Below are 26,562 nucleotides of genomic sequence, written 5' to 3'. Positions count from 1 at the left end.
GTTCACACGTTTGAACCAGTTTGTCTCAGTCTCCCCTCTGCTATAGCTGTCTGTGGTTAGTGTGTGGGTACATGTAGAGTCATTTTTATATTCGCAGGTTGTTGCTCAACTCTGACTACCAGACAGGCACAGTTGCTGTGTGTCTATCTCTGTCGTAGTGTGTGTGTTTGATTCATCTTACACAATCGTACTCATTGACAGTGTGGAACCAGTCAGTACACTCCCACCATTCACTCCCAGTCACTATGATAACCCTTGTCTCTCTCTGTCATTATAATTAATTCACACAATAGGGGAAATTGTTCTTTTGATAACACAAATTCTATGAATGAATGTATTATTAGCCAAGGGCAGGGCAGCCAGATAAGACACCAAGAAAGACAACAGAAAATCTCTTCTTTCTATAGATGCATGTGGACCGTTTCAGTACAGTAGAAAAATAAGAACCTGTGTCTATGAATGCGTTGGGGGGGGGGGCCTGTGTGTACACATCATGCTTTGTGTGTGTCTGTGTTTGCTGCGCATGTGTGTACACTGTGTGTTGGTGTGCCATGCTGTGTGTGTGTTCTTTAACCTGTGGTCAGTTACGGTGGCCCAGGTGTAGAGTTCATGGGTCTACACGATGAGAACGCTGCCGTCACACAGGTCCACTTCCTGCCACACCAGGTGAGTGGCTGCTCAACACACACGTTGGCAGCACCTTATCACATGCTCCATTCACACCTGCTACTGAAATGATCTTAAATCCAATCGGGCTGGGCGATATGACCAAAATATCATATTACAGTTAAAAATAATAATAATACAAATTACTATTTTATGTTTTTGAATAATTAAGAAACATGAGCTGGCACACACCCAGAAAAATAGTTTGTGTGGTGCTGACTAATGGCGTATAAACTATCAAAATAAAGTCGCACACTCCATATATAAACTCCCAGTAATTTATTGGGTATTTACCACTGTTTCGGCATCACTGTGCCMTCCTCAGGGTAATGTCATGAATACTTGAACCAGGTTATGTAGAAAAACAGCACTATAACTAGCTACGTTTGCTCCGACTAAGTACATTTATTTGCTAACTAACAATTAGAATTAGCAGCTAACAGGATTTAGGCCCCCTTGCTAAGACAAACTAGCCTTTTGCKGATGTAAGAAACACAAGCTAATGGTGTAATTCTGGAATGTTAGTGGATTTATATTAAAAAGCAAAGTGAACATAGCATTGTTATCAACATTGTTGCATGTTCTGTATTAACCATGCAGACTGAATGCAAGTGTCTTGYGTGACGGGACGGGCCTAGTTCTGTGTGGAAAGCGTCGTGGAGAGGGATGACTCAAGTAGCAASTTAAACTATAAAATGGACGTTACACACAGCGTATCACATTTAACAAACCGAACATTCAAATAATGTTATAGAAAGTAACATTAAAAACCCAAACCGGTCCGTGCATCAATACCGCGATATCATAAAATACAMTATACCGCKTAGCCCTAGAATCCAATATGTGGATCTAATCATTGCTGGAAATGTTTGTAGTAAAGCTGTGGCTAACAGCCCCAAAACGTCCTCCTGACAGTCAACGTGTTCCTAACGTCCTCATAACGTGTTCCTAACGTCCTTTTTAACATCTCTAGTTGCTCTCTATTGAACAGGTGGAGCTGGTGACTCTGTTGGATGACAACAGTCTCCATATGTGGACCCTCAGAGCTCACCATGGTGTCTCTGAGCTGCTGGAGATAGGACGCTTCACACTCACTGGACCCCCGGGGTGAGAGACACACCACCACCACCCCACAACTTCTCTCCTACCCCTCTCAAGCTTTTTTATTTTCTTCACACACTAGCACTCATTGGATTGCCCCGGTAAGAGCACCCACTGTGAGACATGCACAGAACTAGAATGAGATTCTATTTCTATGGTGACATGCACACTTCAGTGGCGAACACGTATGCACCTTAAATAGGGTTTTTCTGTCTGCCACATTCAACCTGTTTAACTTCATCCCATCTTTCTCTCGTTCCCTCCATCAGTGCTCCCCCCAGTGTAACTCGTGTAACAGCGGTGCTAGCCCACTCTTCTGGGGACCTGTTGTTGCTAGGAACAGAGGGAGGACACGTGTTTGTAGTGAAGGTACCAGGCTTCAGAGAACTAGAGGAGAGGAACATCAGCCTGGAGAAAGTCACCAACGGGTACTAACACACACCACACACACTTCCTTTTCATTGAGTCACTAAATTGGAAATATTGGTATCCTAAACAGACGGAAACAACTATTGATTCATGTTTTAAATGCTTCCCACACACGTCACAAACGTATTTGATGGATAATTGTGCTAAAACGGAACCCCCTCATTCCGTAGTGTACCAGAGGATTACGGAGGTCGTAGGAGCCTGGAGCATGTCGAGTCCTTACAGGAGAATCCCGTCAACCCACGCCAGGTTCTGATTGGCTACGGACGAGGCCTCATGGTCATCTGGGACCTGGACAGCCAATCAGCCGTCAAACACATCCCCGCTACACAGGTATACAATGTGTGTGTCTGTGTTGGTGTCTGGATGTTAAGAGCTCTGATCTTGACTCCCTGTTTGCGTCCGTAGCAACTGGAGAGCGTGTGGTGGACGGAGGACGGTGGCCATGTTCTCAGTTCCCATAGCGACGGCAGCTACTGCCGCTGGAAGGTGGCTGGGGATGACCCACAGAGCGAGCAGGAGAAGTCTGAAGTACCGTATGGTGAGGACCCCCAAAAAGTCAACAGCACGTTCCTCTCTGTGGAAGCTGACAAAACACAGCAACAAGGATGTTGTTATTGATTGAATGATGAATAGGTTAATTGATGATTTGATAAATTGATTTGTCTCTCTCCTTTGTGTAGGCCACTTCCCCTGTAAGGCCATCTCTAAAATCATCCAGCTGCCGACAGAACAGGGGTGAGTGAGTCTCTCTCTTTCTCCTCCCTCACTCTCGCTCTGCCTGCTCTGTCAATTCATATTTCACATCCTCCATTCTTACACATGAATCCATCTGTAATTGTCTTCTAACCTGGTTCTCCTTTATGTCTATATCCAGGCCTCCGTTCCTGTTCCTCAGTGGCGGCATGCCCCGGGCCAGCTACGGCGACAGACACTGTATCAGTGTGATCCACAGTAAAACACACGTGGCTCTGGACTTCACCTCCAGAATCATCGACTTCTTTGTCATCAGAGACGGACCAGACCATACAGGTAGAAAGGCAGGGGGATACGCGTGCACACACAGGTTCAGAAACACACACACACACAGGCTAACCCCTCTCCCTCTGTACAGGCGAACCCAGTGCGTTGGTGGTCTTAGTAGAAGAGGAGTTGGTAGTGATAGATCTTCAGACTGAAGGGTGGCCAGTCATCCAGACTCCATACCTGGTGCCTCTCCACTGCTCTGCCATCACCTGCTCCCACCATGTCTCTGCTATACCCCTGAAGCTGTGGGAGAGGGTCCTGTCTGCCGGAGCACTGCAGAACACACACTACTCTAAGAAGGTTGGTGACACACACACTACCCAAGCAAGTTCCTGCACCACACACAAGATTTCACTCCACACTGCCTTCACCCAGGAATACCTATGTAAGAATGCTGTTCATTGACTGCAGCTCAGCGTTCAACACCATTGTTCCCTCGAAGCTCGTCACCAAGCTTAGAACCCTGGGACTGAACACCTTCCTCTGCAACTGTATCCTGGACTTCCTGATGGGCCGCCCCCAGGTGGTGAGGGTAGGCAACATCACCTCTGCCACGCTGACCCTCAACACGGGGGCCAGTCAGGGGTGCATGCTTATTCCCCTTCTGTAATCCCTGTTCACCCACGACTGTGGCCACGCAAGACGCCAGTACAATTAAGTTTGCTGACGACACGGCGGTGGTAGGCCTGATCACCGACGGCGACGAGACAGCCTATAGCAGGGACTTTCAACTATATTCAGCCGCGGGCCAATTTCTTCTTGAGCGTTTGGTCGTGTGGGGCCGGAACGCAATCACAAATTATTTGTGGACTGCAAATTAACCACAAGAAGCCCAAACAGAGATGTTTCCCTGAATCATAATACTTTAAAACTTTTCTAACATTTGTATATGATTACGTCTTTCTATTATGCATGGGAATACTTGGGAACAGATTTCTTAAATTGAAGTCACTTGGAGCTGATTTCCTGGTGTTTTTACAGTCCAATGCAAATCCTCCCACCCCCCACCGAAAACTTTGGGGGCCAAATAATACCACCGACGTCAGTGCCAGGACAACAACCCCTCCCTCAATGTCAAGACCAAGGAGCTGCAGTGGAGCGACGTCATTAGGACGACAGGGCTGCAGTGGAGCGGGTCTAGAGCTTCAAGTTCCTCTGTGTCCAAATCACTAAGGACTTAAAATGGTCCGCACACAGTCGTGAAGAAGGCGCAACATCCCTCAAATCCTCAAAACGTTATACATTGAGAGCATCTTGACTGGCTGCATCACTGCTTGGTATGACAACTACACTGCCCTCAGTCACAGGGTGGTACGGACAGACCAGTACATCACTGGGACCAAGTTCCCTGCCGTCCAATACCTCTATCAAGTGGCGTGAAGGGAAGGACCGGAAAATTGTTCGACTCCAGCCKCACACTTAATTTGCTCACACACATTCATACTGACTCTACACACACTCACATACAATCATCATCATACACTGCCACCACACTGTTAATGATATTGTATATCCTGATGCCTAGTCACCTAACCCCTATACATACAGTACCATTTAAAAGTTTAGACACACCTACTCATTTTTCTGTGTTTTTTTTCTGTGTGGTCCTACTGTTTTCTACATTGTAGAATAATAGTGAAGACATCAACTCAATGAAATAACACATATCGAATCATGTAGCACCAAAAAAGTATTTTAGATTCTTCAAAGTAGCCACCCTTTGCTGTGATCACAACTTTGCTCACTCTTGGCATTCTCGCAACCAGCTCCACCTGAAATGCTTTTCCAGTGGTCTTGAAGGAGTTCCCACATATGCTGAGCACTTGTTGGCTGCTTTTCCTTCACTCTGCAGTTCCAACTCATCCCAAAACATCTCAATTGGGTTGAGGTCGGGTGATGTGGTGGCCAGGTCATCTGACGCAGCATTCCATCACGCCTTCTTGGTCAAATAGCCCTTACACAGCCTGGAGGTGTGTTGGGTCATTGTCCTGTTTAAAAACAAATGATAGTCCCACTAAGTGCAAAACAGATGGGATGACGTAACGCTGCAGAATGCTGTGATAGCCATGCTGGTTTAGTGGCCTTGAATTCTAAATAAATCACAGACCGTGTCACCAGCGACGCACCATCACACCCCCACCGCCATGCTTCACGGTGGGAACCACCCATATGGAGATCATCCGTTCACCTACTCTGCACCTGAACAAAGACACGGCGGTTGGAACCAAGAATCTCACATATAGACCAAAAGACAGAATTCCACTGGTCTAATGTCCATTGCTCATGTTTTTTGGCCCAAGCAAGTCTCTTCTTCTTTTGGTGTCCTTTAGTAGTGGTTTATATGCAGCAATTTGACCATGATGGCCTGATTCACACAGTCTCCTGAAAAATGTATGTTGATTTCTGTTACTTGAACTGTGAAGCATTTATTTGGGCTGGAATTTCTGCAGCAGAGGTAACTGGGTCTTCCTTTCCTGTGGCGTCCTCATGAGAGCCAGTTTCATCCACAGCGCTTGATGGCTTTTTGTGACTGCACTTGAAGAAACTTTCAAAGTTCTTGACATTTTCTGGATTGATTGACCTTCATGTCTTAAAGTAATGATGGACTGTTTAGCTTTGCTTATTTGAGCTGTTGCCATAATCTGGACTTCGTCTTTTACCAAATTGTATTATKATTTATTTATTTTTTACTTTATTTAACTAGGCAAGTCAATAGGGCTATCTTCCGTATACCACCCCTACCTTGTCACAACACAACTGATTGGCGCAAATGCATTTACCTCTTAAGGATCGGACCCTTTTTTCAATTTTCTCCTAAAATGACATACTCAAATCTAACTGCRTGTAGCTCAGGACCTGAAGCAAGGTTATGCATATTCTTGATACCATTTGAAAGGAAACACTTTGAAGTTTGTGGGAATGTGAAATTAATGTAGGAGAATATAACACATTAGATCCACTAAAAGATAATAKAAAGAAAAACGTGATTTATTTTTATTTTTGGTATCTAAAAAAGGCTATAATGTAAACTCAGCAAAAAAAGAAACATCCCTTTTTCAGGACCCTGTCTTTCAAAGATAATTCATAAAAATCCAAATAACTTCACAGATCTTCATTTGTAAAGGGTTTAAATACTGTTTCCCATGCTTGTTCAATGAACCATAAACAATTAATGAACATGCACCTGTGGAACGGTCGTTAAGACAGTAACAGCTTACAGACGGTAGGCAATTAAGGTCACGCTTATGAAAACTTAGGACACTAGAGGCCATCTTCTGACTCTGAAAAAACCCAAATGAAAGATGCCCAGGGTCCCTGCTCATCTGCGTGAACGTGCCCTAGGCATGCTGCAAGGAGGCATGAGGAATGCAGATGTGGCCAGGTCAATACATTTCAATGTCCGTACTGTGAGACGCCTAAGACAGGGAGACTGGACGGACAGCGGATCGTCCTCGCAGTGGCAGACCATGTGTAACAACACCTGCACAGGATCGGTACATCCGTTGACAGTGAATTTCTTTTTTTCTGAGTTTATATTCCAGCCCAGGCGCAATTTAGATTTTGGCCACTAGATGGCAGCAGCGAATTTTCAAAGTTCTAGACTGATTCAATGAACCATTGCATATCTGTTCAAAATGTATRAAGACTGCTCAAATGTGCATAWTTTTTTTATTAATAACGTTTCATGTTCAAAACTGTGCACTCTCAAACAATAGCATGGTATTCTTTCACTGTAAWAGCTATTGTAAATTGGACAGTGCAGTTAGATTAACAAGAATTTAAGAATTTTATCCTGCGATTATTATTACTTTTTTGTTACATACAACTTCATGCTAATCACATTAGCCAACGTTAGCTCAACCGTGGGGGGGGGCACCGATCCCGTAGAGTTTCAAAGAAGGAAAGAAATTCCCCAAATTAACTTTTAACACAGCACACCTGTTCATTTAAATGTATTCCAGATGACTACCTCATGAAGCTGGTTATTACATGATTCCATATGTGTTATTTCATAGTTTTGATGTCTTCACTATTATGGAATGAGTAGGTTTCCAAACTTTTGACTGGTACTGTATATAACCACTCCAGTATCCCTGCACATTGTAAATATGGTATTGGCACTGACCCTGTATATAGCTAGCTTACTTCGTGTTCTTCTTTCTATTTCAATTTTTTTATATATATGTATATTTTAACTTTATTTTCTAGTTCTACTGATATTGATTACTGRATTGTTGGGAAAGCGCTTGCAAGAAAGGCATTTCACTGTGCATGTGAAAATACATTCTGGTAATTGGAAACTTGAATTGATAGAGCACAAATTGAATTGACTTAAATTCTTTCTCTTGCTTTCATCCTTTTTTTTTTTTTTTTTTTTTCATCTCTCCCTCCGTCCAGCCGTGGCCTATGACAGGAGGACAGAACCTGGCCCCAGACCCCCCTCAGAGAGACTTACTGCTCACAGGGTCGGTAGACATTCACAGCTCGTTCATTTCTATTCAGAGTCCTCATTTCAATCCAAGTTATGATCTACATTTTAATGTTGCTGTATGGGGACTGCGAACAGGGTTTCAAAGAGTCAGTCATGTTTTTGTTCCTCTGATTTGTTGATCCTCACAAATGTCTTCTCCTCTCACAGGCACGAGGACGGTACGGTGCGTTTCTGGGACGCGTCGGGGGTGTGTCTGTACCCCATGTACAAGCTGAGCACAGCAGGGGTGTTCCTCACTGACTCAGACCCCAATGACAACCTGAACCAGGGCACAGAGGGAGAGTGGCCACCTTTCAGAAAGGTGTGTATCTGTATAAGTAACATGTAAAGCGTTTCCACCATTCGGTTGTGTGCATAATCACATACAGAGAGCACAAAGGTATAGTGGAGTCCCTGTAGACAAGGTGTAGGTGTGTTTTGTTAGAGAATGTGTCTAGTGAATCAGAATAGATACACTGTCTCAGTGTGTGAATCGGCTATGAAACGTGTCCCCATCCTCTTCTTCCCTCCAGGTGGGTTGTTTTGACCCGTACAGTGACGACCCTCGTCTCGGCATTCAGAAAATCCACCTGTGTAAATACAGCGGCTACCTGACTGTAGCTGGCACTGCTGGACAGGTGAGTTTACCAGGGGAAAACCAACCACTACCCCCTCTGGTGGCCAGTTAGCCTAACTGCCGTGTCTGACATTTTTGGACATTACTGGTATAAATCCAGTCTTTTTGTCTTAATTTTACGTTCTTTGGCACGTTCATTTCCTGAGTGTATTTGGGTCACGGACGGTCACACATTCAGTGAACGACACATTTTCCATACCAGGTCATGGCTGCATAGCTCTCTAGTCATTATATAATGTAGTGTGATGAATAAGCCACCTCCTTTAATCAGAATGTGTGGAAATTTAAAGTGATCTCATTCTTTATAGAGCCCCGGATCATCACCGGGAACTCTTATTCCCCTCTTTATATTATCATCTGTTATTAATGAGGGTGGTCTGATTTAGTTGGCTGGCACATATATTACACACACAAGAATCAAACCCACTATTCTGGCATTGTAAGTGCCATGCTGAGCTACAGAGGTCCCCCCCCCCCCCACACACACACACACACACCCACTAAGAGATGTGAATGTCTGAGTGGTTCATATAAGTGTCCGATAAGACTGCCTGTTGGTCCAAAACATTACATGTGATGTTACGGTCTGTCCGTCCCTCACCTCTCCCCTCCATAGATCCTGGTGTTAGAGCTGAATGATGAGGCAGCAGAACAGACTGTGGAGGCCACCGTAGCAGACCTGCTTCAGGGACAGGAGGGCTTCCGCTGGAAGGTAAACGACAACAAACAAAAAAATTACATTAGGAGTGTGTGTTTAAAAACTGCAGTGCAATTTTGATTTAATTGGATTTCGGTTAGCATAAAGAAAAGGGTGATCGATACTTTTCTGTAACAGTCTCTCCATGTCAGGGCCACACGCGTCTGGAGGTGAGGGAGGAGCCGGTGACGTTCCCCCCAGGTTTCCAGCCCTTTGCCCTGGTCCAGTGCCAGCCTCCGGCCGTGGTCACTGCCCTCACCCTGCACTCTGAGTGGAAACTAGTAACATTCGGGACCAGCCACGGCTTCGGACTCTACGACTACCAGCAGAAAAACAACGTTCTCGTCAGGTAAGTGTGTGGGGGGGGGGGCGTGTTGAGTGTTTGCATGTTTCTGCCTGTATGACTTCAAAATAACGGAAGGTAATGGAGATCGTATATAGACGTGTGTGTTAACCCTTTCCTGTCACTCTCCTGTAGGTGTACTCTGAACCCCAGTGACCAGCTGGCTATGGAAGGTCCTCTGTCCAGAGTGAAGAGCATTAAGAAGTCTCTCCGCCAGTCCTTCAGAAGGATAAGGCGCAGCCGAGTGTCCCTACGCAAACACCATGTCAACAACGCAGCTAAGGTAAACAACTACAAAAATGTATTCTTGGGCCCCAAAAATTTACTGCATAAATCTTAATAGAAAGTTCTTAAGATCACAATTTTTTTGTGCGGTCTGCTTCTGCATTCATCACCAACCCAGTGTATCTAAAACGGGCTTCTGTCTCTAGTTGCAGCAGGCCAATGCTCGMCTAGAGGCGGAGCTAGCTGAGATGGAGTTGGCGCCCGTCCAGAGAAAAATAGAGCCTCGGTCCCCTGACGACTCCTTCACCGGCCTCGTGCGCACGCTATACTTCGCTGATACCTTCCTTTCAGACAGTAAGTCACACTAATGGTTTTGACTTGACTCTTGAGGTTAGTTTTAGTCAGTGGTACCCACTTTCACTTGAAAGTCACCCAGTAAAATGCTACTTGAGGAAAAGTCTGAGACTTTTTGGTTTTAAATCTACTTAATTATCCAAAGTAAATGTAATTGCTGAAATATACCTAAGTATCAAAATAAGTTTAAATTCTTTATTAAGCAAACCAGACGGCATCATTTTCTTGTTTTTATTTTACGTATAGCCAGGGATATTCAAACACTCATATCATTTACAAATGCCAGATCAGAGGCAGTAGATGGCCAGGGATGTTCACTTGGTAAGTGCTTGAATTGGACTGTTTTCTTGTCCTGCTAAGCATTCGAAATGTAATGAGTACTTTTGGGTGTCAGGGAAAATKTATGGAGTAAAAATGWATTTTCRTTTTMAATGTAGTGGAGTAAAAGTTGTCAAATTTAAATAGMAAAGTACACAGACCCCCAAAAACTACAAAAGTAGTACCTCAAAGTATTTTTACTTACTTTACACCACTGGTTTTAGTTAGGGGGTGCCAGGTAGATCGTGCCAGCAGAGAAATGTTTGATTTCTCRTTTCTGTTTGTGATTCYGTCTCATTTCTGTCAAGTATAGACCAATACGAAGGACTCATGAAAAAGTCAGTCGTGGAATAGAAACTTTTCAGAAACCCATAACATTGAAAGAAATAACTCCAAAACAAAAAGTTATTTTGTATTATCCCAAAAAAATATATGATCGCACAAACTATCAGTCACAAAATAATTATAACTTAGGTTCCTCAGGAAACCTCTGGCTTAAAAATATTTCAAGTGAACCTATTTGACCTCAGTATCTCAATGTTCATCAACYAGCGGTGTGTAAAACCAGTCCCATTCAGAAAACCCATAAACACTTGTTCCCCACAYCAATACAAATTATTAGGATTCACAATYTATTATTCCCCAACAACTRTTAGTAACCAAACAAAWARGTGGTAGATCACAATGAAAATAAATGAAATACTGTATGTTAAGTTGACAGTTGAGTCTGAGTCAATCCGATCCAACAGTAGAACTCAAGTGTAGAACAACAGATCAACTGAGATTTTCCTGTCATTCCAATCCGTTTAGGAATGTTGGTGGCGTTGTAGCTTTTGTTCAGACACGGCTGTAGTGCACTTGAGTTCAAAACAAAGGTACAGTGCCTTAAGTATTTACACCCCTTGTATTTTACCACATTGTTGTCTTACAGCGTGAATTTACACACACTACCCCGTAATGTCAGTGGAATTATGTTTTTCGAAATGCTTACAAATTAATAAAAAATGAAAAGCTGGAATGTCTTGAGTCAAGTATTCAACCCCTTGCATGGACTCAGTGGTTAACATGATTTCTGAATCACTATCTCATCTCTGTGCTATCTATCTGTAAGGTCCCTCATTCGAGCACTGAATTTCAAACACAGATTCAACCACATAGACCAGGGAGGATTTCCAATGCCTTGCAAAGAAGGGCACCTATTGGTAGAGGGGTTAAAATAATAAAAAGCAGACAATGAATATCCCTTTGATGGTGAAGTTTTTAATATACATTTTGATACACTTTGTATCAAAACACAGTCACTACAAAGATACAGGCGTCCTTCCTAACTCAGTTACGGTAGAGGAAGGAAACCACTGAGGGATTTTACCATAGATTTCTAGAAAACCGTAGACTATATTGACTGAAACTGGTGTTGAGAACACCGTGGTGTAGGCGGGTGGCAGCGGAGTGAGAYGAAAGGGAAGAAAACTCACCTTAGTTATGATAAACTGAATGGTGAAAATATTGGAGCTGTGGTTCACATACTTTTGGTTATTTAGTGTATTTAGTTAATTGATCTCCGGCAGACAAGTAGAAGTGGTAGCTAATTCATTRGTTTGCTCATCTATCACCGATCAGAAACATTTAGCATGCGATACTGTAGCCTAAATCAAGTGTTATTTATCTKTCGACTCACGAGCCTAGGCTATTTTCCTATAGTCCCAATCCCACTGAATCCTGACTCCTGTTTCGCATGAAAATTCCTTACTTTATTCTGTATTCCATAGGTTGCATTATCAAAGCACATCTCACCTATGCATGTCAAAATAATGCTATAACTTTTCCCCCYCTTCTGCGCTGTCTCGTATTGCTGCCCATGTGAGAGCTTCTGTAGAGAATGTGTGATCAACAAACGGTAGAAGAGTACATATGGATGTTTCTTATTTTTTTTAGCTGTTACCTTGATATTTAAGGAATGTCCTCTCTTCTCCCCATTATTCATGAGTTGATCTGATATATGTATAATCATCAACTTGATTTAGCCAAGTAGGAGATATTGTCATTCTTTGGAGGTTATCTAACAAGCTAGGCAACTTTGGTCATTTTTACTTTTGTTAGACTGCCGTTACAAAATRTGTATGAACGCTGTAACCTACTCTGGGTGCGCTCTGTGTCGCGATGTGGCGGCAGGTAGCCTAGCGGTTAAGAGCATTGGGCCAGTAACCGAAAGGTCGCTGGCTCGAAACCCCAAGCCGGCTAGATGAAAAATCCTTCAGCAAATTCGCRCTGGATAAGYGCGTCTGCTAAATGACTAAAATGAAAAATGCTCTGAATTCATTGAGGAACATAACGCTCTGAATTTATGATCAGCCTGTTTCGGAATTCACAAGAATGTCATAGTCTATCAAAGTTATTCATTACTAAGTATCAGTTTCATTTACTGTGAAATCTTTACAAAGGGGCGCAGCCAAGCCAACGTTGTGGTGCAACACCAATCTTYTTTTGGGAGAACCCTGGCACAGTAACCATATCTTGGGTTTAAACGCTTTAAATGMGCACTTCCAATTTCCGCTGTATTTCCTGGGACTCTGGATAAATATGAATTATTTCCTGTATTGAAACTTATAAAATATTCATCCCTATTGCTGCATACCACTCTCCATATTTTAAAGCATAGTTGTGGCTGCTTCATGTTATGGGTATTCTTGTAATTGTTTAGGACTGAGGAGTTTTCATGATCAAAAATAAACTGAATGGAGCTAAGCACATGCAAAATCCTAGAGGAATACCTGGTTGTCTGCTTTCCACTAGACACTGGGAGATGAATTCACCTTTCTGCAGGACATTAACCTAAAACACAAGGCAAAATCTACACTGGAGTTGCTTACCAAAAAGACAGTGAATGTTCCTGAGTACCCAAGTTAGCATTGACTGCTTGAAAATCTATGGCAAGACCTGGAAATTGTCTAGCAATGATCAACAACCAATTTGACAGAGCTTGAAGAATTTTGAAAAGAATAATGGGTAGATGTTGCACAATCCAGGTGTGGAAAGCTCTTAGACTTACCTAGAAAGACTCACCGRTGTAWTTGCTGCCAAAGGTGATTCTAACATGTATTGACTCAGGGTTGAATTCTTATCTAATTAAGATGGCTTTTATGAGAAATGAAAGCTAACCTTAGTAAAAAAWTATTATTCCACTATGACAGAATATTTTGTGTAGACCGTTAACAGAATTATAATTACATCCATTTTAATCCCACTTTGTAACACAACATGTTGAAAAAGTGAATGGGTGTGAATACTTTCTGAAAGCACTGTATGAACAAGCTTCAGAGCTGAGGGTTTGAAACATTCCTCTCTCGCATCGCTGTTTTTCCACAGCTGATGCTAGCTATTTAATTGGGAGTTAAAAGGGAAGCGCAGCATCGAGACTCACTGAGGCGGTTCAGACTTAAATTTGGAGCTGTCACAACACACACAGACAATGGGCAATGAAACATTTTATGACATCTCATACTGCTCATTCAGGCTCCCACAACACACCCTCTCTGTGGGCAGGGACCAATGGAGGATCAGTATTCGCCTACCAGCTCCGCCTACCGCCTGTGGAACGCAGAGGAGAGGACCCTGTCACAGCACACCCTGGTGAGAACACGCATGTTCTTACACATCGCTCTCTTGCCTCCCTCGTCCACACTTCCAAAACTCTGTTTTAACAACAGACAATGAAGCACAGATCCATTCTCCCACTCTCTCTCCAGCTAAGGAGATCCAGTTGATGCACCGGGCTCCAGTAGTGGGCATCTTGGTGTTGGACGGCCATGGTTCCCCTCTGCCTGAGCCCCTGGAGGTGGCACACGACCTGGCCCGCTCACCTGACATGCAGGGTTCACACAGCCTACTGGTCATATCAGAGGAACAGTTCAAGGTGAGAAGACACACACTACAGCACACACACACACACACACATCTTACCCACACTCATCTGATGAGGGGACCCCCCCCCCCCCCCAAGGGTTCATAAAGAAACACAAAATTTGTTTATCCTCCAAGATTATCATTTCTCTTTCTCCAGGTGTTCACCCTGCCTAAGGTGAGCGCCAAAATGAAGTTGAAGCTGACGGCCATTGACGGCTCACGCGTGCGCCGGGTGGGCGTGGCCTGGTTCGGCAGCACCCGTACGGACGACTARGGCGAGAGCGGCCTCACCGTCCTGACCAATCAGGGAGACCTCCACGTGGTGTCGTTGCCGGGGGTGAAATTACAGGTCCAGTACCCCTGTATACGTAGGGAGGACGTCAGCGGCATTGCATCCTGCGTCTTCACCAAGCATGGACAAGGTAGGACGAGAGAGACACACACACACACACAGTTTACATCTCACAAGCATTTGGCATTTCATGTATTCAGCTCTTTCATTCCTCTCATGCCATCCATTTTTCTTACRTGCGCTCTTTCTCCCTCAGGTTTCTACCTGATCTCTCCGTCAGAGTTTGAGCGTTTCTCTCTGTCTGCTCGCTGTGTGGTGGAGCCCCGGTCTCTAGTGGAGGTGTCCTCTCAGACACCCAGCACCACTCTGCCACGGGCGCCGCCGGACGGGGCCTCTGTGGAGCGCAGGTAGACACACTGTTTTTATAGCTGTATTCACCATCGACTTTGGAAGTACTGTTTTTGGCACAATTACCTTTTCATGTTTTACTGAACAGCTGTGTCTGTCATTCCAGAAATTCCACGAGGGATGGCGTGGGTAAGATAACATCCTGTTTGTACRGCTTTAAAGAGCTAATATAGTTCTATCTATAGCTATGCAAATAATACTAAAACATGCATGCGTCAATGCTTAACAGAGTTCTTCAGCAAGCGCACAGTATGAAATGCTCTGTTAGGCTGTCAACCTTTTTTTGCTTGTGCTGATCGGTCTGCGAACACACAATCTACACTCACTGTGTTGTCATGCCGTGTGCTTCTGTGCCCTGATGTGCTGACTGCGTGCTGCGATGCTGTTCGTTTACAGAGAGCTCTAGACGTGTGATGGAGCATGCTTTGCTGAATGACGAGAGTGAGTACCTCAGGAACCACCAGACAACCTTAACAGAACTTAACCTTAACCAACTCCCAACATTTGTTTGAGTGATCCCTGCGGGGTTTGAACCCACAACCTTGACGTTGCTAGCGCCGTGCTCTTACCAACTGAGCCACATCGATATGTGTCTGCTTTGACTGTCCTGTTTGGCATCCGGATGTGTAAACCCGACCAGCAGTCTTGAGTGATTGTCTGCTACACAGTGAACCACAACCACCCCATTGCATGTTTCATGATGACCATCCCAACTCATTGCAACTCATGTCAATCATCATTGTGCATCTGTGGTCTGACGTGTGTTTTCTTACAGCTGTGCTTCAGGAGATCCAGAAATCTCTAGAAGTAGATCAGACGTGAGTATTCACCTCTGAAACGCAACTACAAGCTCTGTTTTTCAGTGTGTTATGCAGGGACTCATTTGTGTGTGTTTGCTACAGGACATTCCTGGAGAATGGGACGAGTGCTCTCGCTGGAGGGAAGGTGCTGAGCAATTGAGGTGAGTTTATGATCACTATCATCAACATTAATCTGCCGGATTATGATACATATCACTATGGTGATGGAATTCAGGTTGCTCATTGTTGGTTCGCTCATCTCTTGTTTTGTCTTTCTCTCTTTCCCTGTTCTTCAGACTGAGCCAGTCATCCCTGTGCCTGAGACATCGTGGAGTCTGCCTAGCGACTCCTGACTCCTGCCTCGCAATCTACACAAACACTACTATTACTACCACTACTGACCACTGGGGCCCCTAGCCCCCYGAGACTCACCCCTGACCCCTAGCATGAGCGGCTGAACCCTGGCCCCTAACCCCAAAGACTGACTCACTGGCTTTGTCACAAATGGCACTCTATTCCCCAAGTAGTGCACTGCTTTTAACCAAAGCCCATAAAACGGGGTTGGTGTAGTGTATGAGGAACAGGGTGTCATTTGAGGCCCACCGCTATAGAGAGATGGAGGGACCACCGCCTGTGCCTAGGGACCAACCACTGTACTGTAATACCCCTGCTACGCTTGGTACCTCTACACCTGCCACACATTAGTAATGATCGTATGGTCATTCCGCTGACGCGCTTATCCAAAGCCACTTACAGTTCTCACACACACTCACACACAAGCCATACTTGCATTAAACACACCCTTGTCACTCACCCACCCCCTCCTCACGTTCCCTCCTCATCCCAACCCCAGTCACGGCATTCAGCCTTTCACCCTTGAACTCAAGCTGGCCTGTGAAACTCTGATTCGTCCAGTAACAGCCCTGCCTCTGCACATCCTCGCTTGCCTTAGTCTCCTAGAGAGAGACACATAGGGGGGAGGGGGAAGATATAGGGGGGATGGACTTGTTTTTTTTATTCCTGTGATTCTTTTATTTGTAATGTCATTTTACCTGTGATTTTGTAACCTTTTGTTTTGATTCTGTGTGATTATTGGAGARGTAAAATCTAAATGGATGAGAAACTGTACAAGGGAGCCAAGAATGTTTTTTTTGTTTTTTTTTTAAATCTGTTTTGATTTAGTTTGTTGCCTATGCTGACAAATCATCAAATGTATTCTGGCACTCTAAACAAGGCATTGTTTGTAGTGCGAGAGCAACATGGAGTATCAGTGGAATCAGTACTGTTAATTTTGAACCACACAAGATGGTCGAACACCAGCCTGGTAGCCAGACCTATTGTTGTTTTAGCCAGCTTCTCTGCTTTAGCCAACTCAGAAACACATCTGACTACCAGACTAGCAGTTTAAYACCACTGTGCCGTAAAATGTCTCCCCAAGCTTTTGTTGCCAACTGACCTCCCTCCTTACCTCTCCTACCGTCCGCGCATTAATGTGTAATAACCAGTTATAACCTGACGTAGGTATTTGTCCTGTGTAGCACATGACGCTACAACTTTCTATGGTGGCTTGGTTTTTAAAATGTTATGTAAACCCTTTTTTGAACACAGCAATGAGTAATGTTATTTAGGAATGTAATTTTAAGATATTGTAGTCAAATGTTTAATATATATGTACTATATGATTCTCTGCCTGTTAACGGTTAGGTGTGTTTTTAATGGGGGTTGGCTGCTATAGTCGGATCTTGCAACAAAATATTTTGGTACTGTTTCTTGAAATGCTGGGTATTTGAGCATTTCTGTGGTCTCTAGAATATATTTTTGTAGTGAATGATGGAGTATGAGAACCCTACTTTTTTGATTGATTACTTTCACACTACATAATGTCCTGCTGGAAAATGAATACATGTTTTTCACAAGAGTTCACGTGTCTGTGTCTTTCTATGAAGTTCGACTTCATTCACTGCTTGATTGAACTACAGGGTTGCTGCTTCAAGCCTCGCTCTGACTGTTCCCCACTCAACCTCAACAGTCAAAATAAAGTACATCTGATGGCTCTGCGCTTGGGTTCTATCCTGAGCCTTGTGAGTTGGGGGCTGGCAGGTCAAGTGGATAAATTAGGGATCAGTTGTCATACAAGCACAGCCAAGAGTTTTCAGCACCATTATGGAGCAGTGCTTTGTTCACTTATTGCCTGGGTCACAATCGCTTTGCTGGAACTTTACCTCTCTTATAGGACCGCCCTCAAACACCAGGCAGCTCAAAACAATCTATGTTGGTGGAAAATGGGAGAAATGCATTTAATTTGTCTGTTCAAATGTGCCAGAAAAGCACCTTAGCCAATAGGGACTATGATGATCTATGCCAGAATYCTCTGTTCAGAGTTTATTGTACACCTTGTAGCCAATATAGTGCCTTCACGTTGTTGATACATACCTTGCCCATAATTATAATAAATAAAATGCTTGCATAGGTTTTTATAGATAAGTTATATAATGCTATTCAACTGGAAGATGATGAATTTAAGGTGAAATAGAGAAGCGGGAAAATGGAAGGAGAGCATAGCCCTTTAATTCCAGAGCACTGATGGAATCTCTTTTCTGAGAAGGCACTGCTCTTTCATTCTCCATCTCTTTCTCCCTTGTCTGTCACCACCTATTGTCAGTGTCTCCACACACCTGTTCTCACATTTCCTCTCCCTCATTCACCAGCTGCCCATATGAATAGCTGTATATCTGAACGGACTGCCAAAGACAGTTAAATTATTCAAATACTGTGTGTGTATGTTGTCTTTGTTTGGGGTTAAGTTGTGTGTGGTGGTTGGTCAGTGTGTGRGTTTGTTGTCGTTATTGGTGGGTCAATGTGTGTGTAGGTGACACCAGTACTTGAGGACAAGCAGAAACACTTTCTGGACCCCCAGCCATGCCTGAGGATCACCTGAGAGGCCAGGTAAGCTATATCACCCTGATACATACTCTCACTGCGCTACCCCTGCAGGGTAGAACCATTTAGATTGACCTAGAGATAAAACATTGTTTAGATCTCTGCAGTGTAACTTTATCCATCTGAGATCAAACATTTATAGCCACTTAGGATGTTTKATTTGTGTTTTGTTTTTCTATATGATAATAATGGTTAACATAAACACAATAACCTTAAATTGTGGTAGTTAGCCATAGCAAGTACTATGTTGTATTATAATATACTATCCACTATACGACAAGTATGATAGTACTGTTGTGATACTGTAGCTAATGGGGTCAGCAGCTAATCTGTCTCTCTAACCTAAGACTTGTGTGTCAAGTGGCCATCCAGGTGTAAAACGCCTGAAACCCTGTCCTAATGCTGACTGACTATGGTTGACAGACTCATTACTTGACCTGGTGCCCTTGCATTTATTTATTCATTGATCGATRTAAACCTTCATGTGTGTTAGCACCAGAGTAATTATTGTGCTAACAGGCAAGTTGAAGGTTTCACTGAAAGTAGAGACATGATAAGAAATATTTAAATGTCAATGAAATCCAAACAGTCATTTCAGGCTATTTCTTATTAAAAGAAATGTATGTCTCGTACGTTGTTATTCATTCCTGTACTGTGTAACTTGAACTTATCTACCATATTCTTAGTAGTTATGTTCCTATTCTGCAGGTAATCATTTTATTCAAACCAAAGATGAATAATAGCTGATAGAGGACATCCTTCAGACATGTCACTTGTAAAAACCAAAGGTAGGACCAGTAGAGAAAATGAGAGAACCAACACAGGAAAGAAACCGAAGGAAAAAGGAGAAAATAATTGTTCCAAACCACCACCTGCAGTGACAAATGGAAAAGAAACAGTAGACCAGAAAGAAGAGGTCAATGGCAAAGGGAAGACTAAAAAGGGAGAGAGTAAAATGAAAAAGCAAGAGGAGAATAGCAAGAAAGGTAAAGAGCAGACTAAACAACAGCCGAAAGAGGAGAAAGGGAAGAAAACAGTGAATGGGAAAAGTCAGAATGGTAGATCATCCCCTCAGAAGGAGAAAAGCATGACAGTTGATGGCGGTACGAATAAAGCTATCAAATCTAAACCTGGATCAAAAATACCCCCAACCAAAGGAGGGAGGGCAGACACACCTATAACAAAGCCTGTAAAAAAAAGAGGTGTCATAGTGAGTGAAACAGAGGAGACTGAGGAATCTGAGAGCGAAGGAGAGAGTTCAGTGGAGGAGAGCGAGGAGGAGGAGGAGGAGGAGGAGGAGCTAGTTTGTATAGAGGAGACAACTGAGACAGAAGGGCTCGAGACAGAGGCGACACAGGATAGCAGCGAAGAGGAGGTTGAGGTGTCAGACACGGAGAGAAGCACAGGGGGGCAGGTAAAGGAAGAATCAGAAAAGGAACCTCCAGTGCAAATCAGGAAACGATGGGAACTTGAAGAGGAGCCAGTCAGTACCAGTGAGGAAGAGGAAGAATCAGTGGCAGTGACCAGCGATGGGGGTGAATCTGAGAAGGTAACTTCAAGGAAAAGAGGGTCGCCCAAGAAAGCCACCGCTGTGCCACCACTCAGTTTGACGACCAGCGTCACTGCACCGGTAGGGGGTCTGAAATCCAAGATGTTCATGAAAAAAAAGGGCCAAGCTCAAGAGAAGGTTGACAAACCTAAGAAAGCCCAGAAACCCACGAAAGCAGAGAAAAAGAAAGCAGAGAAAGCAAAGAAAGCTGAGAAAAAGAAAGCTGAAAAAGCTGAGGGAAAAAAAGGGAAAGGGAAACAGAAAGCTACTCCAGCAGAGGAAGAAGCCCAGCCTCTGAAAGATGTCTCCCTCAGCAAGGCTGACGCTGCAAAACACAAGGCCCAGATCCTGAAGCTAGCCAAACAAACAAAAACCTCCATCAAAGACAAGAATGCTTCTTCTTCCCCATTGGAGTCGCAGGAGGATGAGGCTGCCTCAACTTCATCTAAAGGCCCATCACGGATGATGCTATTGAAATCAAAAGGAAATGACCTCAAAGCCTGTCTGGTTGAAGGAGAACAGGAACAAGCGAAAGAGGAGCAACAAGATGGTGAAGGAGAAACCAAACAGGGGAGCAGGAAAAACATTGGCCTGGTCCTGGGCAGAGTCAAGATGGCATCTGTTCGACAAAGGAGCAATAAAATGCTGGTCAAGCCTGGAGAGGAAGCATCTACAGCCGGGTCTACAGATGCAGTCTCAGCCAAACCCACGGAKAGTCTCGTCACTCGTAGGAAAGGTGTGACGACTCTACGCCATGTCTCGGGTTGGATCAGGGGGAAGATGCCCAAAGGGTTCAACCTGAGGAGTAAACTGAAAGTAGTGACCCAGGCCATTGGCTTCTCCCATTGGCTCCCTCTCCAAGCCATCAAACAGAGGGAGGGAGCCACTAGCTCCAAACACAGCCTGCTTAAACATCGGATGGCCATGCGTGTGGCTAGTAAGACCAGCCTGGCCAGCAAGAAGAACCGAACCTCTGGAAACGGAGCCGAAGATAAGTCTGCTGTCACCCAGAAGAGGCAAGCGGGGGAGTCTGGTGACGACCCCCACTCCACCTCCCCTCCAGCAGCCATCGTGCTCCCCAGGATGAACAAGCTGGGCATGGGAAAGGCCAAAGGAATCCTACCAGCACAGCCATCCCAGACTGCTCAGCAAGCCTCCTCCTCCACCCCAGGCTCCAGCACTGCTGTGGGAGCCACCCTCGAAGCACCCAAGCCCCCCAAACCAGGAGCCAGACTGGTACTCCCGGTCAAACCGGACCTCACCCTCCTCAAGTCCATAAAGAAGCCTGTTCCTGGAGCAGCACCAGAGCCAAGGAGGACTGAAAGTATAAATGGGAGCACAGGAGCACAGAGACCCACACCGGAGACCAGCAACGAGGACAGGAAAAGGGAGGCGGCACTTAAAGGCAATGAGGGTTTCAGCATCCTCCAGGCAGCCAGGGGCAAACTGGGCAACGATCAATTCAAATTGACCAAGCTATCCAAGCCTCTTGCTACTGCTGCAATAGAAGTAGGACCCAGCCGTGGAGCTGTAGTCCCAGACAGGGAGACAGGAGCTGGGTTTGCCGGACCCCCCACTGATGGTCCTGAGTCTGGAGAACCTGTCAGACTGACTGGAGAACCAGCCAGAGTTGGGTCTAGGGTGGGGTCGTACTATGAAGAAGAGGCTGATCGAGAGGTGGCCCAGCTGATGGGAGGGGGGGGGCTGTACCCTGTCGGCCCTCTGGAGGTGCACTGGGCTGGGACGACTCGCATGAGCGGAGACCCCCAGGTATGGATGACCTTTTGGTAATGAATTGTTTTCTTTTTATTATAATAATATCTAACAGAAAACATTTAAAATATGTSGATAGGAGGATAGCATTTCAGTTAACCAATTTCCGTAAGCCTCTCGGGTATCACGATATGACTGATGTCGCGATACCGTCACAATTATAATTGTTACACAAAACTCCACTATGATCCCCTCCCTCAACAGGACTGGCTGCGAGCGGATACCCTCCTGCCCCACCAGACAGTGGAGAAGCTGACCAAGTGGACGGTGTACGAGGATGGGAACCAGGCCAGGACTGTACCGACCCACAACGGGAGAGGACCCTGGGAATCTGAGGACCCTGCTCAGGACATGCTGGAGAGTCGCCTCAACAACACAACGGTACTGAGATTGTTCTGGCTTTAGTTATTGAACTTACAGTATGTATCCACGAAGCGCTGGACCAACGTCTTCACAGCACGGATAACMTCATTTGGACATGCTGTAGCTTCAGGGTAAGCATGTTTGAGAGCAAAACAGGCAATAGAACTYCTAACCCTTGTTCACTAAGCATCCCACTTCCTATTCACCGCTGTCAGTCTCTGTGTGTATTGACTAAAGCCTGTAACACAGACCTCTACTAGTTTATTTATTTTCTCGTCAGTACCAATACAATAGAGCATAGCACAGGCATACAGTGTATCAACTATCACAGTGACTCAGCCTTTCCCATGAATACAGATGTATTGGTTACCTGTGGTAGAGGGGCTCTGGGTGGGGTTACGGGACTGAGGGATATGGTTAGAGTACAATGAAAACTGCTAGACAAGAAATATATCTACAGAAAGAAGGCACAGTAAATGGGTTAGGAGAAAGATCCATTGTACATGGTTCTGGAGGGGGACGTGTGGCTGACATGTGCCTGCTCTGGCTTCACCTTCAGGTAGCGATGCCAGGGTCTGACCAGGCTGTGGAGGTGGACGAGGTGGAGGATCTATCCCAGCTTGAGTGAGTGAGAGAGAGCGCGTGCACACAGACAGGGTAATGGGAGTAACTGATTACATGTAATCTGATTGCATTTTGTTTTTTTGAACTGTGGACTTTACCTGCAAAAATATTGTAATCAGACTAGATACTTTTGAAAAACTAGATGAGTACTTCTAGGATAACTTATAATTCAGAAAGGATGTTTGCGGGAAAAATATATATTAGGACACCTTTCTGTTTTCATAATGACATTCAATTCAGCATTGAAAGGTGCAAGTTTAAGTTTGTTCCACCTGAGCGAATCTGACAACCAGTCAGAGACACCAAATGTGTTTGATGGCTCCTTTGTCTTCRTCTAATGCTTCTTAAGGGAAAAGTCATCCAAAAGAAAGTAATCACGTTACCGATTTGGGGTAATCAAAAAAATTACGTTACTGATTACAATTATGGACAGGCAACTTGTAACTGTGACGGATTACATTTAGAAGGTAACCTACACACACACACACCTCTCTCTGTTAACTGGTGTATGTCTCCAGGGAGGTGTGTGAGAGCTCTGTGCTGCTGAATCTGAAGAAGAGGTTTCACCGTGACTCCATCTACGTATGTAACCTTACAACTGAACACGAGGAAAAACTCAGACTGATCTCTCTCTCTCCATATAAACATGTATATCTCAGCTCTACCTCTCAGCCATATCAGATAACCATCATCTTRCCTGTGTGTCCCAGACGTACATAGGTAACATGCTGCTGTCACTTAACCCCTTCAAGCCCCTTAACCTCTACACAGAGGACCTCCGACAGCAGTACCAGGGCAAGGAGCAGAAACGCAACCCTCCGTGAGTAACAGCAGAGTAACCCAGGAGTAAATCAAGAGTWAACCCTAGAATGAACCAAAGCCACTGTAATGACAGAATAACACAATTATAACTATGTTGCCAATCTGAGTGACAGCAGAGTAACAAGCACTGAGTAACGCCAAGGGAATCCACCTGTTGCWAATGTAAGTCTGTGGGTGTGTATCTATTTGTGCAGCCATGTCTATGCCATCGCCGATGCAGCCTTCAGCCAATCTCAGAACTCACCACAAGAACAGTGCATCGTCATAAGGTATGTCAGAGGCACCAGTCTCTTTCTTTCTCTCTTTCCTATTCTCCTTCTCTCTTTAGAGGACTGTATTGACCTATCATCTTGTCTACAGCTGTTCTGAAGTGTATTCTGTCTTTCTACAGTGGTCAGAGTGGATCAGGTAAGACTGAGGCCACCAAGCTTATAGTCCACTACCTCAGCTCCATGTACCAAGGCAGGAACAACAACCTCAGACAGCCCATGGAGGTGCTGCCGATTCTAGAGAGTTTTGGTAATGCCAAGACCATCCTCAACAACAACTCCAGTCGCTTTGGCAAATACCTTCACATCCACATTCTCCAGTATGTCCTCCTCTAGGAACCTCATCTCTTTCACTCTGTAGAGAAACAAAGTTGCGTTCAATTGGCATGGAACTGGAGGAAAAAAATGCATTTTAATCTTTTTAATTGCTCGACAGGGGTGTGGTGGTGGGGACTTCGCTGTCAAAGTACCTTCTTGAGAAGTCACGCGTGGTGTTCCAGGTCAGGTCTTCGTGTGACACGACTGGGTGCATATTCCTCATAGCCACAGTCTGACACTTTACTCATGGTTTACCTAACTTGTACTGTCTCTGCATTAGTCCAATGAGGAGAGGAACTACCATGTGTTCTATGAGCTGCTGGCGGGGATGAACGACTGGGATAAACAGGAGCTCTATCTGCAGGGAGCAGAGACATACTACTACCTCAACCAAGTAAGCCCCAATTAGTAGAATCAGTAGGATCAAATGAATAGAATCCGTTAGTAGAATCAAAAAACCCTGCTCATCCCAGGTGTTCCCTGGACCAGGATTGAGGGAACAATCAGTCGAGCTGAATAGATTACTTCGCCCTCCCTCTCTGTGTCAGGGCGGGTCCTGTGAGCTGAAGGGGAAGCTGGACAAACAGGACTTCCTGTTGTTGGTCCAGTGCTTTGAGACGATTGGTCTACATGCCGACCAGATCTCCACAGTCTGGGCCATCCTCTCCTCCATACTACAGCTGGGGAATATCTGCTTCAGTTCCTACGAGGTGTGTGTGAGAGAGTGGGTAAGGGAGGGTGAGTGTATTCMTAGGGGAGGAGGTGTCTGTCTGTGCTCAAAGAGGATGTGAGTTGTTCAGAGTAGTATGCATTCTGAAGTTTGCACGTGTTTTGGATGTTTTTCATTCATTTGTATGTTTGATATACAGTATATGTGAGAAACAGAAGGTAAAGAAATATCTAATACTGTACTTTTGTGTGTATCTAGAGTGAGTCATTTGAGGTGGCCCGTATCTTCAGTGAGGCGGAGGCCAGGAGAGTAGGTTCTCTCTTGCAGGTGTCTTCAGAGGCCCTACAGACAGTCATCACACACAAAGTCACGGTCAGAACAAACCCTTCGCCATGCCTTCACCCTTCAATCTTCTTGAACTATTCATACATTAGCTGATCTACAGTGCCTTCAGAAAGTATTCYTACCCTTTGACTTATTACACATTTAGTTAGTGTGAATTCAAAATGGATTTAATGGTTTTTCTTCTCACCTATCTACACACAATACCTCATAAGAACAAAGTGAAAACATTTCCATTTATTGTAAAAGGAAATATAGAAATACAGTATCTAATTTCCAGAAGTATTCACACCCCTGAGACAATCATTTGTAGAAGCACTTTTGGCAGTGATTACAGCTTTGAGTCTTTCTGGGTCAGTCTCTGAGCTTTCCACACCTGGATTGTGCAACATTTGCCCATTATTATGTTCTACATTTTTTTCAAGCTCTGTCAAATCGGTTGTTAATCATTGCTTGACAACAATTTTTAGGTCTTCCCATAGATTTTCAAGTAGATTTAAGTCAAAACTGTAACTCGGCCACTCAGGAACATTCACGGTCTTCTTGGTAAGCAACTCCAGTGTKGATTTGGCCTTGTGTTTTAGGTTATTGTCCTGCTGAAAGGTGAATTCATCTCCCAGTGTCTGGTGAAAAGCAGACWTAACCAGGTTTTCCTCTAGGATTTTGCCTGTGCTTAGCTCCATTCAGTAAAATGTTTTATCCTGGAAAAACTCCCCAGTCCTTAARGATTACAAGCATACCCATYACATGATYCAGCCACCACTATGCTTGAAAATATGGAGGCTGGTACTCAGTAAAGTYTTGTATTGGATTTMCCCCATACAAAACTCTTTGTATACAGGACAAAAAGTWAATTGCATTGCCACATTTTTTGCAGTGTTACTTCAGTYCCTTGTTGCAAWSATGAATCATGTTTTGGAAGATTTTTATTCTGTACTGGCTTCCCTTTCACTCTGTCAYTTAGGTTAGTATTGTGGAATAACTACAATGTTGTTGAGCCATCCTCAGTTTTCTCCTATCACAGCCATTAAACTCTTCAACTGTTTTAAAGTCACCATTTGTTTTTATTTTTACCCATCTACCAATAGGTACCCTTTGTGAGGCATTGYACAACCTCCTTGGTCTTTGTAGTTGAATCTGTGTCTGAAATTCACTGATCGCTTGAGGGACCTTACAGATAACTATGTGTGGGATACAGAGATGACGTAGTCATTCAAAAATC

The 26,562-nt window shown here is 44.3% G+C and overlaps 2 protein-coding genes across 4 annotated transcripts in view; both read left to right on the top strand.

The window, feature by feature from the left end:
• Window positions 1-17,588, top strand: part of LOC111967831 (LLGL scribble cell polarity complex component 2) — a 29,434-nt gene extending 11,846 nt beyond the window's left edge. For 2 of the 3 annotated variants that reach the window (XM_023993232.3, XM_023993233.3), the window contains 24 exon segments: window positions 585-666; window positions 1,658-1,773; window positions 2,037-2,195; window positions 2,367-2,529; window positions 2,605-2,737; window positions 2,880-2,934; window positions 3,074-3,228; window positions 3,311-3,522; window positions 7,621-7,688; window positions 7,862-8,015; window positions 8,227-8,331; window positions 8,947-9,042; window positions 9,180-9,376; window positions 9,506-9,653; window positions 9,802-9,949; window positions 13,781-13,897; window positions 14,014-14,180; window positions 14,328-14,592; window positions 14,719-14,869; window positions 14,977-14,999; window positions 15,267-15,311; window positions 15,646-15,688; window positions 15,773-15,831; window positions 15,967-17,588. In XM_023993232.3, the coding sequence (XP_023849000.1) occupies window positions 585-666; window positions 1,658-1,773; window positions 2,037-2,195; window positions 2,367-2,529; window positions 2,605-2,737; window positions 2,880-2,934; window positions 3,074-3,228; window positions 3,311-3,522; window positions 7,621-7,688; window positions 7,862-8,015; window positions 8,227-8,331; window positions 8,947-9,042; window positions 9,180-9,376; window positions 9,506-9,653; window positions 9,802-9,949; window positions 13,781-13,897; window positions 14,014-14,180; window positions 14,328-14,592; window positions 14,719-14,869; window positions 14,977-14,999; window positions 15,267-15,311; window positions 15,646-15,688; window positions 15,773-15,830 (2,860 nt within the window). In that variant the 3' untranslated portion in view covers window position 15,831; window positions 15,967-17,588. 3 annotated transcript variants of the gene reach the window in all.
• A 1,977-nt stretch (window positions 17,589-19,565) lies between these two features.
• The window catches only part of LOC111968234 (unconventional myosin-XVB), a 36,384-nt gene continuing 29,387 nt past the window's right edge, over window positions 19,566-26,562 (top strand). Inside the window, 11 exon segments of the mRNA XM_070445032.1 lie at window positions 19,566-21,929; window positions 22,137-22,313; window positions 22,855-22,919; window positions 23,438-23,501; window positions 23,630-23,739; window positions 23,936-24,010; window positions 24,133-24,330; window positions 24,447-24,510; window positions 24,609-24,722; window positions 24,877-25,038; window positions 25,257-25,370. Coding sequence (XP_070301133.1) covers window positions 19,566-21,929; window positions 22,137-22,313; window positions 22,855-22,919; window positions 23,438-23,501; window positions 23,630-23,739; window positions 23,936-24,010; window positions 24,133-24,330; window positions 24,447-24,510; window positions 24,609-24,722; window positions 24,877-25,038; window positions 25,257-25,370 — 3,507 coding nt within the window.

This window comes from Salvelinus sp. IW2-2015, linkage group LG8 (assembly GCF_002910315.2).
Source record: "Salvelinus sp. IW2-2015 linkage group LG8, ASM291031v2, whole genome shotgun sequence".
In the NCBI taxonomy this organism is placed as follows: domain Eukaryota; kingdom Metazoa; phylum Chordata; class Actinopteri; order Salmoniformes; family Salmonidae; genus Salvelinus; species Salvelinus sp. IW2-2015.
This window is presented reverse-complemented; position numbering and strand designations above follow the sequence as displayed.